Source organism: Haliaeetus leucocephalus, unplaced genomic scaffold (genome assembly GCF_000737465.1).
Source record: "Haliaeetus leucocephalus isolate CR32 unplaced genomic scaffold, Haliaeetus_leucocephalus-4.0 Scaffold362, whole genome shotgun sequence".
NCBI classification, from domain to species: domain Eukaryota; kingdom Metazoa; phylum Chordata; class Aves; order Accipitriformes; family Accipitridae; genus Haliaeetus; species Haliaeetus leucocephalus.
The window spans coordinates 7313207-7327999 of record NW_010972798.1 but is presented as its reverse complement, the minus strand read 5'-3'; the positions used below and the strand labels follow the sequence as shown (position 1 = coordinate 7327999).

Sequence of the window (14793 nt, the reverse complement as noted above, 5' to 3'; positions counted from 1 at the left end):
CTTTGATCCTCAAAAAATTACATTTTGGTTTACTTGGTGAAGGGAGGACCAAGTATGGTGTGACCTACTGGTTCCTACCATCAGTTTTGTGTTCTGGAGGAAAAAACCTGTTCTATGCCAATAAACATTGGTGGCAGAATGTGAAGGGCCCTTGTACTGTCTTCTAAACAGCAACATGTTTCCTCCTTGTTGTCCCTCAAAATGAAGGTTGTAGCAGAATAGTGTAACCCAGGGAAAATCTGTGCATGTATTTGAATGTATCGCTTTTTGGTTGAAGGGAGTTTTCATTTCCATGTCTCTTGTATTGATATAGACAGAACTTCTAAAAACACATTGCCTTTGAGTGTGACACACAATCCTTGAGATATTTACAATAAATTGGTTTCCTTTACACCACTTGCCTTATGTATTTGGTTCTAAACCGTAATATGCTGAAAACTGCTTATTGAAGCAGATGTCAGAGAACCTAAGTGTTGTTACTTCATTAGTAAGTAGACTGCTGTTGAAAGGTTTACAGATGTGCTAGTATCTGAGCACTAAGTTGAAGAGCAATATTTTCTTTAAAAGCTTCATATCAATAATGCTTTCTGATGGGATTCTTAGATATGCCTATGCAGAGTAAGCCAACTAACTTCTCAAGTAGATTTTTTTTTTCTAGCTGAAGTAGCAAACATCAAACTGTTTTTATTTTAAAACTTATTTCTTTCCATCCGGGGAAGGAGATTTTTTTTTTCCAGTGAGTTGTTTTTGAGATCTGAAACTGCGATATATTTTCATTTGCAAGTGGATATTGCATCTTTAGTTGTATTCTTTTTGGACAGAATTGCAAATTTCCACAGTGACCAATGCAAACTTAGTGAAAATAATTTTGGATCTGTCACAAGTAATCAGAATTCTAGTCTGATGACTTTTGGTCCACTTTGGCCACCTTTTAATGTCATGGTAATTTAATTGTAAAAGGAAATTGGGGGGCTTTAAAAAAAATAATGTTTGACCTAGGAATGCCTGTCAGGCAAATCTAAGTGTGTACTGAAGCTGCCTAAACTGATCTCTTACAGAGGGAGGCAAATTCCAAGTGTCCTGGATCTACTTTGTTGGTAATAACATAACTAATTTGAGTTGCTTTTTGTATCTAGTGCCTAATTTTTTTTTAAGTAGGACTATTACAGTTTTGGTTTGTCAGATAATCGCTGAAAGGAAAACACTGAGATTATAATGCAGTTTCACTGGATTCTAGTTGCTGAAGTGTGTTTGCACTGTAAGATAAGCTTATGAAGTATTGCCTAAGCTAACATAGTAAATCTTTCTCAGAAAACATGTCTTTGCCCAGGGTGGAAATATTGAATGGTCATTGGATAACCACTGCAGTAAAGGGGTCAGAATAATTCATTTTTAGTTTGGCATAATGCAAGGAGTTTCTTCCCACCTCCCCTGCTCAAAATCCTGCTCCTCTCACAAGTTAACTCTCCTTTAGGATTGCCTCTGTGGCTCTGCCCTGTTGTGGGAGATGTTTGTGTCTCCCAGCTCAGATCTAGACCACCAGTCTCTGGTGGGGCTCTGATACCTCCCCTCTGCCCACCCACCAAGTTCCAGCTCCACTAGAGGGAAGAGGGATGTGCGGTGAAGGAGAGGGACTGTCAGAAGTGTCTTTAGGGGACTCGGGTACCAGACTCTCGTGGCAGATGATCGCTGTTGAGACTGAGGTTTCTGTGCAGTAATTTGACAACTGAGCCAGGTGGACATTGGATCTGGGTAGTTCTCCTTTCTGAGCAAAGGGGTTTGTCACAGGGAGTTTGTCACCCTCATTGCTGGTTCTGTGCTATTGTAGACCTCCAAGCATTAGATGTAGCCCCAGTACCGACAAAATTTTGACTTCAAAAGGAGCAGCTACAAGCTATAGAGAAGTCTACATCTCTTGGCCACAGCAGTACAGACTTGCTCGTGACTCTTCTTCCCTGTCCCTTGTTTCAGGAGCGTTCCCCATTAGTAAATGTATGTGATGACCTTTTAGATACTGAAGTTGATTAAGAAAGATGGGTAAGAATAAGTAGATGGCTGGGATTTGCTTCCTTCTTTCGTTCTGTTGATGGTATAGTTGTAGATCCCAGGCTCTGTCTGCTGGAGTCTCTAATAATCCTAGGAATTTTTGGGAGGGATACTGAAATTGGAGAGACCCCTGAAGAAGAAGATACTCTCCAGCCAGCCAAAGGCCCCTGGTTGATGTAGGCTGTGAAGGAAAAAGACAAGTTGTACCATGTGCCACAGTGAAGATTTAGATGCTTTCTGGTACCTGTACTGGGTTCCCATGGGGCTCAGCTTCAGCAGGATGGGGGGCAGTGCCCCAGCCCTGTATGTTCTTCACCCCAGGCAAAGGAAGCCCTGGTCACCCATTTGCTGTGCTCCCCGTGACAGCTCTCTCCTGCTGCTTCTGTGCTTTTGCCTGCATGTATGTGATACCTCCCAAGGACATGATTGCTGGCTCCTTTTTTGTCAGGGAAAGCTGCTTCAGTGAAAAAATGCGAGCAACTTTTTGGAGAAATGAGAGTTGGAAGGATAAGTGGAAAGAAGGCAGTGCTAACAAGGGCATGTTTCTCGCGTGGCTCCTGGTGCTTTTCTCATTCTTGCCTCCTGGACCTTGAGTCGCTGCTGTCATTCTGCTATGCTGGGAAAGCAGCGAATGCAGCTCTTGCTTTTTACCCAAACATGTTTAGATCTGGTTTCTCTTCCAATCAGTACGTGCTGTTCAGTGGGGAGAGTTTACTCCAGTAAAACCCTGGGCTTGTTGCAGGTGTGCCTGAAGGCATGGCCTTTGGAAGGCTACCGATGTCCCCTTGCCCTCTGCCCCTGCCAGTGTTTCTTTGTCCCAGATAGTCCTGTTTTTTGGCCTAGCTGTCTTTATGGTTGGCACACTGTAAACCTATGACTATTAACTGATGGCTTGAAAATTTATAAGAAAACAAAATGGCTCCTTGCTTTTATTCTTTAGTAACTGATTGCCTGGTATGACCTTTAGCTGGCAAAGACCTTAGAGGAGGTAAGCAAATGAGGTGTGTAACTTGGGTATCTCCACTTTTTAAACTGTTTCTAATTATCTGAGCAATTTTTTTCCCCAACTTGTTTGCCACCATGAAACTCTGGGCGGTTTTATCCCTTAGTAACCCTGGTTGTGGCAAATCTGAGTTCATTTCAGTAGGAGAAGTAAAAGAGAAACGGGTTAGCTGCTGCTACTACTGCCGCTTTTTTTAGGAAAGTAGATTTTTATTTAAACCCCTGAATATCTGTCCATTCTCCTCTCGGCCTTGCTAGCAAGTCAGTAAAGATAAAATAAAATTAAAGTCACTTAGATTCTTCTGAAAAAGAAGATGTCTGGGGAGCGGCAAAGCCTGAAGAGCTTTGTATCAGAAGGCAAAGCTGGGGATAATTAACGGCATATGAGAACCAGAGTTTGTCATTAGAGCGATAGCTGTCATTGTCAAACGACTCTGGGGTAACGTTGCCCGAAGGCAACCCAGGCCGTCCGTGGCGGCACGACCATCTGTGAACGTGCCCTCATGAAGGTGGTGCACAGCCGTTCCCCTCGGGGCAAGCTGCTGCTCCCCGCTGCCACCACGGCTCCCCCCCAAGCACCGGTCCCCAGCGCCCCGGCACTGCTCGGCACCGCCGGCAGCTGCAGCCTCCCCTCCCGCAGCACAGCCCCCTTCATCCGTCATGTCACCAGCAGCCTTAGTCGAGGGTCCCTGCGGGACAGATGGGTGTCATCTGGGGGCCAGGGTCTGCGTGTCACCGCTGTTCTCCTTGAGGCTTTCTGGCATGCGTGAGCACTGTTGGCCTGCTGGAGCACAGCCTTCAGCGAAACGTTGCTTTATCTCATGTCTTCTAAGGGAAACAGTGACAGCTATGTGCCTTGAAACTTGCAGTCAGTGCCACAGTCTCTCTTCAAGAAAGCAAAATTTCTTTTGAACACTCAAGGCCTGATTTTAGCACATGTGCTTGAGATGGATGCGATTGCCATACAAGTGGAAAAAGGCAGCCATCTTCCACGAGCCCTTCAGACAAGAGCAGATGGATGTTTCCATCTGAAAAATGCTGTCAGAGCGGTAACCACAGGCTCTCAGCAGGGATGCAGCTCAAGAAGGGACTGGTCCCAACCTTCTCCATTGCAAAGATCACTTTGGATGTTTGTAAACACTAAATGCATTCAGTGTGCCAGCCATCTATAGCAGATGCTTCCAAACTCAGATACTTGAATATTTGAAAATTGCAAACTAGAAATTAGTTGGCAGTTGATTTAAATATTACCAGTATCTGGTCAAGAGATTTCAGCGGGTGGGAGCTGTTTGTCATATATAGTGATTACTTTTGTAAGACTTTTTCATAATCCTGATCCCCAGCTGAAGAGGGTCAGCTTAGTAGATATGGTTTCAGTTTCAAAGATAAACATGCATTTTATAACCTTGCATAATGTTTTTAAAGGAAATTAAATATTAAATGAATGTATGTACTTGAAGGACTACTTACATAATGTTAATGACTTCAACTAAGGAATGCCAGGAAATTCATGTAGTTCTTAGTATATAATAAACAGAATGTATTTTCCACCATTTTGTTTATTATGGCTGGTGTAGTTCTACTTGTAAAGTTGGGATTTATTTTGACTTCTGTTGTTTTTCAGCAGATCTGCATGGTAAGCGAACATATATCTGCTCTCTGTCGTAGTCTGGAGAAATAATAATTGCTTCATCCTTGGCTATTCTAACACTTGAGAGATCTTTTTCCTTTCAAATAAGTCTACTACATGCACTTTGTATTGTAGTTTTACAGCAAAAGCCCAACACGAATTTGTCATGGAAATGTGCTACAATAACTGTTGTGTTTGTTTGATGCAGTGAAGGCTGTTGGGTTCGGTGGTGTGCACAGAACAAAGCAAGATGATGGACCCACGATGAATGATCCCAGGCTCCTCCCAGATAAGTTTCTTCAAAGGACAGCCAAGGTAACTCCGTGGAGAGTGACAAGCGAGCATGTGTGTGCTCCCAAAGGCTGAAGGAGACCAGCCCTGGCCTCCCTGTAGTCTCCATCTGTTGATCTTTGAATCTCATTCCCCATTTCAAAGAGAGTAATTGTCCGATCTGATAAAAATCAAGTGTCTTGTTATTTTTACCAATTATCCTAGTTTAAATTCCCTTTGTTTGCTATGCAAAATTACTTAGCAAGATTCAGGAAAAAGATTGAATACTAATATGAGTGTCAGGATATCCAAGGTTGTCAGAATTAATTCTTACAGATATTGGAAAGGCTGCTAGTGCTGTTGGTTCAAGATTTGGGTCAATCTCTGAATGTTAAGAGACCAGAAAAGGACTACTGGGTCAGGCTGGGTCAGGCCTCTTCCACGTCTTGTGCTTTCACTTGCAGCCTCTGATTCTGGTCCCTCTTGTGGGCTGGGCTGCCCTCTGGTCTCATCCAGCGTGGCAGTTCCAGCACTCAGAATCGCACAGAGGTGCAGCTCCTGAAACCTTCTGGAAGGACTCTTCTGTATAAGCTTAGGAAATCGGCTATAATATTTCTCTTATCCAGTGATTTATTATGGTCTACAAAAATATAGCCTGGATGAACACCTCTCTGGAACAATTATTTAGTGATATTGTAATTTATTATTCTTTTCAAAGCCATCTTGTATAAAGGTAAAATAACTCCTAACTTCGGAAAGCACTGAGAGGAGGAGAGAACTGCCAAATTCCCCACAGCACATCCTTTCCTGTGGTTAGCACTGGATCCGCCAGCGGCACCGTTTTTGGACTGGCCTGTTCTGTGCTAAATGTCGAAATCACAGGCCGAGCATACAAATGAAAGATTTTACAGGAGTTGCTTGTATGTTGTGGCTAATTCCCTGCATTTGGAAGCATCTGCTTCTTGTCTGGTTTTGTTCTGTAATCAAGAAAATTGCTGTAGAGAGCTAGCACTTGGAAGGCACTTAGCTCTTCTATAGCCATGAGCAAAATGGCAAGGAAAATACATTGTAAATAGGTACTCAGTTAAAAAATGCACACACACATATACACACACAGGGAAAACATGATATAGGCCTTGTGATTTTTCCAGATATTCCGCTAAGCCTCTGTGTATCCCTATTCTGTTAAAGAAAGTAAGTTTCTCTGAAGGCATTAACTGTAGAAACCTTTGCCTCTTCCAGGTGGTCTATATTTTGGAAAAGAAGCATTCCCGAGCAGCTACAGGCTTCATCAAGCTTCTGGCAGACAAGAACAGTGAACTCTTCAAGAGGTGTGCCATGTTCTCACCTGTGGACCACAGAGTGCCCAGGGCCTATGTGTCATTGACTGATTGCCCTCCAGACTTTGTGACCAGGCCTGAGGACTATTCAAATATGCTTTTCATCTGTCGCATAGTGGACTGGAAAGAAGACAGCAACTTTGCGACAGGGTATGTGGCTGCCAATGGAAGTAGAGGTGACTGAGATTTCTAGTCGGAGTTCCTGGTTTCATGTAATTTGATACATGCAATAGAGGCAGGAATCTGTTAACAAGATGCTTGTCTTGTATCCCTCTGGTATTTGGTGGATAAACTGTGATGAGCCTAAGGATAGCTCATCACTAGTTAATCTCATGGCTACATAATGTTAGTTTCTTTTGGTGCTTGCTTCAGTGTGCTGGTACATCACAGCATTAATGAGCATACAGTCTTTGCTCGGAAGAGCTTACAGACTAGAGGGAACACACACAGGTACTTAGCCTGACCAGCACAAGCACCCTGGGGTGTTGGCAGCCTCTCATTCTTTCCTCCCTTTGTGTAAGAGTACTACACAGTGTGTAGGCATTTCACTTCTGTCGTAGGAAAAGGGATCAGTAGCTGTGAGGCTCATCTTTGGTTTTTAAGCCTTTACTGATAAGAAGTAGAAAGAAGTCACAGATTTTTGTGGTTTTAAATTTGCATTGCTTCAAGGAAAGATACTAGAAATCGAGAGAAGATTCATTCACTCCTGAAACAGATGCGAAGGGTGTTCCAGTCTTTGCATTTCAGGAGGCACTGTAAAGCCATTGCTGTCCAGAGTTCAAGTTGCAGGCAGTGCCGTGAAGGAGATTTTAAGCCGGGGCTACACAAATGACCTATGCTGGGCTGGATCCAGATTGCAAGTTCATTTTGCCTCTCCACAAGGAAGACCCTGTAGTTTTCAGCATTTTCTGTCTTTTCTTGGCAACAGCTGCAGTGTGCCAAGCTCCCATCTGTAGTGGCCACGCCGTTTCCTGTTGACTGGGTCTCAATAAGAAATGGTGGACATTGATAAATCTATTCAGTTATCTTGGATAAAACTGAGTAGTCCTGGTTTAGTTAGTGATCCAGAATAGGTAACTCTGACCTATGGCAATGCTGTGGTCAAATTTTACAGGTGATGGGGATCTGGATGGAATCTGGAGCATGCGCAGTAGTGGGAGTTGGGCATAAAGCCCAACTTTTCTCTTGCCCTTGCAGAGCTGTTCTGATGGGGTAGTACAGCTGATGTACAGTGTCAACACCATGGTTTTTGGAGTCCTCAGCTCAACCTCCTGGTAAAACTTAATTAAAACTTACATACCCCCCGCCCGACTTTTTTTTAAGAGTAAGTATGTTGGCACAGATCTATCAGCCCTAGAATTAAGAGTAAACTAAACTGAAGTCCCTGTTTCCCTGAGTTTAAGTTTGTTATCAGTTGTGGCTGCTTTGTGTGCCCAGTAATAGCAAGTTTCACATGTACTTCTTGAGAGCCACATGAGCCATTAAGTCACTCAGTATTTCCTAGCTAAACTGCAGTGCATGAACTGAAGTGGCCTCCCTTTGAGCCCCACTTAACTAGGGGCTGGCTGTGCTGTGAACTTCACTGTGACTAAGTTCCTTATTGGCAGAGATTTTCTTTGTCATCTTTGACTCCAACAGAGAAAAGACTGGAGGGTGATTGTACTGCTTGGCTTCTTGTCATGAACAACCCCCCTTTTCAGCAGAAATGGGGGAAATGGGGAGGATGGGCTAATGGCTTTTTTCATTGGCTAATGTGTGTGTCTTTAATCTGTGCTTCTGACAACATTGTATATTCTCATCTGGCTGTTTTGGTAGTTTCCAAGGTGTAAAGGGTGTTGTCAGGAAAGAAAATGTCCGTGATTGTCTTCATACATAGCTTTTTCCTCTGGGATTTTGTTGCACTTTAGTAAGTGCCTTGTGAAGATGGGAGCATAAAACCTTGGAGACCCGTTTTGTTTTTAACTATAAATATATGCTTGTTTAAACACTGAAAGACAAGGAAACCTCTTGAAGGTCCCAAAAGTTCCTGGTTGCTTTTGGGCTGGCTTATAAGCTTGTTTATAAGCCGTGTTGCTAGTCGTGGCCCACCTGAAGGAGAGAAGAGTGGGTGATCTGCAGCTCATTGCATGCTTGGGTTTTTAAACTTTCTTGTGCACCCCTTAGTTCTGCCCACAGACTTCATGATACCCTTTTGGCAGCACCACCATGGTTTTGAAGGTGTCTGGACTAAAGAGCCTGTAGGTCATCACTCTGCACCATCTAAGTCTGCTGGAAGTGCAAGGGAAGCTCCCTCCATAGTTGACAGTCATTTCTCCTGGACATCTTGGGTGTTTCCAGGTATTCTTCATCCTGCAGCTGAACTCTGAGGCTGGTCATGCACCTTCCTCAGCTTTCCTTTTCCCTTGGGAAGTTCAGTGCCAGGTTTCCAAGCACGGTTAATGGCATAGTCTGGTCTTCACAGTGACCACATGTGGCTGGAGCAGTGGGACTCCCTGGGTAAGAGTTTGGTGGTGGCACTGGCCACCCAGGATGGTCACCTGCACAGGGGCAACCTGACAGTGCCTGGAGGTCCCCTTGGGGAGGGGGGTGCGTTTCTGTGTCGTGATTGCCACCTGGTGGTCACCAGTGAGACGCTGTCCCCTCTGAAGGCCACCCTGTCACCCCGACTGTGCTGGGAAGGAGCAGGGAGGAACTAATGGCTCCATGTCCTGGCAGCCATGCCCTAAGTGTGTGCTGCTGTGCTCCCTCCTGCATGTGAAGTGATTTTACCATGGCAGTGAAATGCCATTTAACTGTACATGCTTCAGGTAGCAGGTAAAGCAAAATAGCTCCAAAACTTTCTCCTTTTCCAGATAAATGTTACAAGTATTGCCACGTACAGTTATTTTCTGGGGACCTTTTTTTGGTGTTGGAGTCCAAGGCTGTTTGGAGCATTAGTCCAGATGTCTCCACAGTTTTGGAGATGGTTAAGGTGGAATCTTTTTGCCCCCACACATGATGATGGATGAGACTATTAAAAGATACAAAGTAATACTAAAACGTTGAATCACTGACTCCCCCTGCATCGCACGGGGCTGGTGGCTATTTTAGCTCAGGGCCTTAGATATCGGTCTGTCAAGGTGACAAGATTTGTCACGCCATTTGCAATAAAATGAAGTGTTGCAGGATGTTCTTTCACTTGACGCTCTTTCCAAAGCCATCCAAGTGGCTGGAATTCCTTTCATCTCTGGCATTTTATTCTGTTTTTTTTTTAATTCACAAATGTATTTGGTGTGAGGGGAAATGACCAGATACCTTGGGTAGCTCGCTGTAAGGCTCGAGGGAAGGTCTGATCCCCGAGCAGTGTAGCTCTGTTGGAAAAACACCTTCTTGCAGATGGAACTGTCTCTCAGTAAAGCTGCATTCCACGGCACAGCTAATCACCGTACCGCTCTGAAGCGTGGGATGGCCCCATTGGCGTGGGGAGCACCATGTTGGTCTTGCACTCCGACGGCGGGTGGCCCAGCAGCTGAGGGGAGGCAGCTTCGTGGTGTGGAATGGGGCTGGACTGCGCTCTCAGGCACTGGGGTTCCTGTGACACAGCTCTCTGTCTCTGCAACGCTCAGCCCTGCAGCCATCTCACCATCTCCACTGGGACCTCTGGGCTTCATCAAGCCTGTGCAGCTCTGCCTGTGAGCTCTGGGCCCTGGGCAGTGGGAGCAGCCACGTGGCCTTCCTTGCTGTTCCCTCTCCTGCTCCTGTACAAGCTTCCTCTAGGAGTGGTGGCTTACTGATGTGTAGGATGTTCTCCTGCTGCTGAAAGAAACCCTCCGTGTAGGATGAATGTGGACAAGTCTGCTCCAGGAGAGATTGAGTAAGGCTGTTAAGTCCCCATGGAAGTTATTCACTCCCGTTTGGGAGCCTGCCCGGCTTTCCAAAGGAAACAAACCTTATGTAATTATCCTTTGTCTTTTTGGAGAGTTCTATCGTGTAACCTTTGAACACGTTGGCCAGTTTCAGCTGAGTCTGGGGAGTGGAGAGGGCTTGAATGTTTGTAGAAATGGGTGGCTGAATAGATGCGATCAGTGTCACCATGAAGGGGAAGATGGCAGCACTAGTGTGGCTCTGCCTGAGGTGCACATGCATGGGAGGTCAAGCTCTGGTGACTCGGCAGCTTGGAGCAGTTCAATGAGCTTGCAGCTATGGCTGATTTGGAACAATACCCTGTGCTGCATGCTGCCCAATGCCCCGACCATGGCACGTTCCTGTCGGTGCATAGTACCACCGTGTCTGACGTCAGTCCAAGGGTATTCAAGGAATTCAAGGTAATGCTCCCCCACCAACGTCACAGAAAAGAAATGTTTACGTCTGTAACCATTATAATTGTTTTTACCTTTTAACATTTTAAAAAAGAAGAGATACGCAAGCCTGGGGTGTCACAGACACCGTGACTCCCTGGGAGTGAAACGTCTGACTGCCGCTGGGCCCTGTGCCTGTTGTTGTTTATAAGCCTCTTGAACTATTCTTGCTACCCTTGGTGACTGCGGAGCCCCATGAGTGATTTTACAGCCTGGCTCTTACTCCAGGGCCATTGGTGATCCTATATGCGTTACCTTTGATCACATGCTGTCCTGTCAGATTTTGCTCTGATGCAAGTCATCATGTCTGCATGACTGTAACATGGCCCCAATTAAAGCCAGTTGTACACTTTTTATTTCAAGGTACTTGGGAAATGTTCCCTGGAACACTGTAAATCAAATGTTAATTACTATTAAAAAAATATTAGTCCTATATCAAACCTCTGGGTAAACCCCTTAGAGTTCGTAATCTAATTTCAGTAAACGGATCAAGAGAACATGGGTTTCAAGACTGAGCTGGAAAGCACTCTGGCATTCAGAGGTGCTTTCCATGACTTGTCATGCAGACGTCCAGCCGCCCTCCTGCTGCACTTCCCAGCTGCGCCCTTTGAAGAGAAGGGGCACCTGAGACTCAAGCCCTTGCCATTTCTTTTTGGTAAGGCAACATGTCCTCTCTTTTCGTCTTTTTTTTTCAATCCATCGTGATGGTGCTCGTGGACCTGCAGACCCACGGGCTCGTCCTTGCTCAGTCTCCCAGCTCCGCACTAGATGTTGGAAATGAAATGGTGATTTCTCTGGTTTATTGTTAGTGCTGAGAGAGAGGGAGATAAAACTGATGCCTCGTTTATTTACATTAAAATAAGGATCAGACTGGGACCCAGCTGCAGGAACAGACAACTCAGCCTCGATGCCAAACGCGCACGTATTTCTGCCATACAGTTTGTACATAAAATTGAAACAATGGAGGGAAATATCTTTTATCCTTGTTTTCATTTTTATTTTAAAGCTAGGCAATGTGAGCTCTACAATTTACCACGCCACGAAGCGCGCAATCCTTTCCAGCATATTACACAATGTGACAGGTTTATTACGCAGCCCTTCCCGTTGTGAAGAGAGATAGCTTGGCTCCCATAAAGAAGATGGGCTTGCTTGCACTGCGTGGATGGGGTTTGTTCTGTGGGTTTATGGCACATTTGAAGCCCTGAGAACATCTTGCTCGTCCAAATGACAAGTGCACTGTTTTGGCCCCAATTTAGGAAAGTAATTAGTGCCTGTTCTCACTCATTGGAATTAAAACAGAAGGATCAATATAATGATTGTGTATTTTATGCAGTGGAAAAACACTTATTAGAGTGGCTGTTTTTGCAGTGTGTTATTACCCCTCTCTTTTGTGTCATATTTTGATGGATTTGCCTTAATTTCAGTTGTAATTTTCTTGGGGCAGGAGTGTTATCTCTACTGGCTGTAATGTGCCATTCACCCTAATGGCAGTATATTAAAAAATAAAAAATAATTTACCTCTGTGTATTGTAGAACAATCTGGGGGTGAGAAAGGGGACAAGGGGAGTCACCATGGGACATAGGTTCTCATGTGATATTTGTAACCAGCTGGGGAGGGAACAAATGTCCCACTCCTTTGGAGTCCTGGTTTGCATGCTGTGTCCAGAGCGGAACGCTTGTTTGACACCAGAGCTCTCGGACAAATACGTACTGGGGTTTGCACTGGAGCAGATGGAAACTTTCTCTAAGCATAATAGAGCAGCAGCCTCATCCACACATGTGCAGAATACTTCATCAAAAACTATCAGCATGTGGGGGACAGTTTCCCCTGTCTATGACTTGCTTCTAGATCATTGGCTCCTCTCCAGTTAGCTCCTGGTTCAGAGGCTTCTGCTTAGCTAGGAGAGGAGGGACAAACTCCTGGGAATGTTTAGGTTCTGGAAAGAGCCTAGAAAATGGTTGGAAAGACAATCTGTGGGCATGTGGGTGTGTGTGACTCCTGAAAGGAAGGCAGTAAGGGTTCTTCACACCTCTGTCTTCATAGGTCATCAGTTTGCCCAGGCAGAGATGTGTATCCTTTGGGATGGAAAGCAGTGTGCTGAGCTCCTTGGGAGCTGTCTTTTGCAGAGCTGCCTGGGATCTGGTGGGAATCTGTTCTCCATTTCGGGTAGTAGGGGTGAGTCACCTTTTTCAGTGATGAAGAGAGGAAGGAGGATCTCAAGGGAACCAGCCATGTGTAAAGTTAGAGCTGCCTGTGTGTGGGCCTGTGCTTTTCTTATCCCTGTTGGATGTATTTTCTTCTAAAATATGACACTTTCTTACCTCCGCAAAAATGTAATAATATAAAATGTCTCCTTAAAATGAGATGCATGAAACAGCCCAGGGTACTGTCTGGCTAGTGTTTTGCATCTCCAGCAGACATAAGTCATGGTATGATCTGAATTCCTGCAAAGTCCTCTGCCAAAACTCAGGGAGAAGTGAATGGGTGAAAGAGTTAGTTTGAGGGCTCAGCAGCATCTCTGCGGGGACAGTAACAACATGACAGTAGTAATTATACACTTAAAAAAAGCATCCTTTTCTTTCTTTCTGCAGGCAGTTGGCCAAAAGTCTTGGGCAGGCCGGGGAGATTGAGCCGGAAACGGAAGGGATCCTGACAGAGTACGGTGTGGATTTCTCTGATTTTTCCCCCAAAGCCCTGGAATGTCTTCCCCAGAGCCTGCCCTGGGTTATCTCACCGGGAGAGCTGGCCAAAAGAAGAGATTTAAGGTAATGACAAAAAGCGTGGTCTGACACTCCTTCTTGGGTTGGTGCAGGGTTGTGCTATTTTGGTTTGCTTTCATCACACTTTGAAAAGGCACTGACTTTATTACGTGTGCCATATTACACATTACCTGTGCTAGCATGGAAAGAAACTGCTTTTGAAAGTACCTACAATCCCAGAAGATCAGTTATTTGGAGAAGTATTTTGTGAGGCAAAGAGGCTTTTTCTCAAAAGAACTATTGAAAACTGAAAATTTGGTATTTGGCACCTAATCTGAAAGCTTTACGTTTTTGTCTGGAATGTATTACGTATTTTAGTGGTAGTTTTATAGCAGAGATTTTCTGAATGCCTGGCAGATCAAATGATCTTGGACATTGTTAGTTTGAAACTTAAGCACAGGTAGAGACTGTCCTGTGTTTTTCTGTCTAGTCTCAACATTTTTCTCTGTTTTGAAGAACCAGTGTCATGTGGAGTTTATGACGGCTCTTGATCAGGTTAGCAGCTGGCAAATGCAGTCCCTCCCTGCAGCCTGGCAACTCTCTGCTGTCCGCCTACCTCACATTGCCATCCCTGCAACTTAGTGATGCTCCCACCAGCTTTCAGGAACTCCATGGTCCGTTGGGTGGTAGACAGTCTGACACTGCTGGACTACCCAAAACTAGTGGATTTGCTATGCTTCAAAGTGTCAGATTTCAGAGATGTCTTCACTAGAAAAGATTTAAAGACAAAAGAAAAGTAATTTGTTTAGAACCTCACTTTGCAATAAAGAAAGGTGCAAGAAAGAAAAATAATAAATGCATTATTAAGATGATATGGTATGTTCCACTCCCACCCTTGCTTATGCTAGAGCATCCTGTCTCAGTTGGCAGATTCATTACTTTCTTGCATATTGCTGAGGTGAAACAGCCCCATGAGCCTGATTCCTCAAGACACTGCACTGGTACAAGCACCTGCATATATGTAACAAGCTCCTCTCCCTCTTAGTTTATCTGTGTTATTGGCATGGACATTAGCAATTTGAGCAGATAAGATGATAAACTGCAGGCATTTGTATCTGTACCCGGACTCCAGATGTTACTTTAGATGTAATTCTGCACTGTAGCCTGCAACGTCCTTACTTGCTTCAGGTTTACTGGATTTCCATTGCCATACAATGGAATAATTCAGGGGAGAATCACATTCCTGATTGACTACTGGTAACATTCAGATACCAGATCCAGACTGTAGGCTTCAAGTAGCTTTAAAAAAAAAAGATAATGCTGCAGTTCAGAAGTCACTGGAAAGTGCTCATTTTTATATTCTTGACTACATTTCAGTAGCATTCTCTGTTTCTTCTGACCAAGTTCTTTCAAGCAAATAAAGAGCTTGACTTGTCTCCAGTCAGACAATCGGTTTTGGAAACAAATT

The 14793-nt window shown here is 44.5% G+C and overlaps 1 protein-coding gene across 1 annotated transcript in view; it reads left to right on the top strand.

Moving 5' to 3' along the window:
* The window catches only part of DIS3L2 (DIS3 like 3'-5' exoribonuclease 2), a 197037-nt gene that overhangs the window by 71389 nt on the left and 110855 nt on the right, over positions 1-14793 (top strand). Inside the window, exons 8-10 of the mRNA XM_010573014.1 lie at positions 4887-4993; positions 6191-6438; positions 13218-13391. Of these exons, the coding sequence (XP_010571316.1) occupies positions 4887-4993; positions 6191-6438; positions 13218-13391 (529 nt within the window). The remainder of the gene's footprint in view (positions 1-4886; positions 4994-6190; positions 6439-13217; positions 13392-14793) is intronic.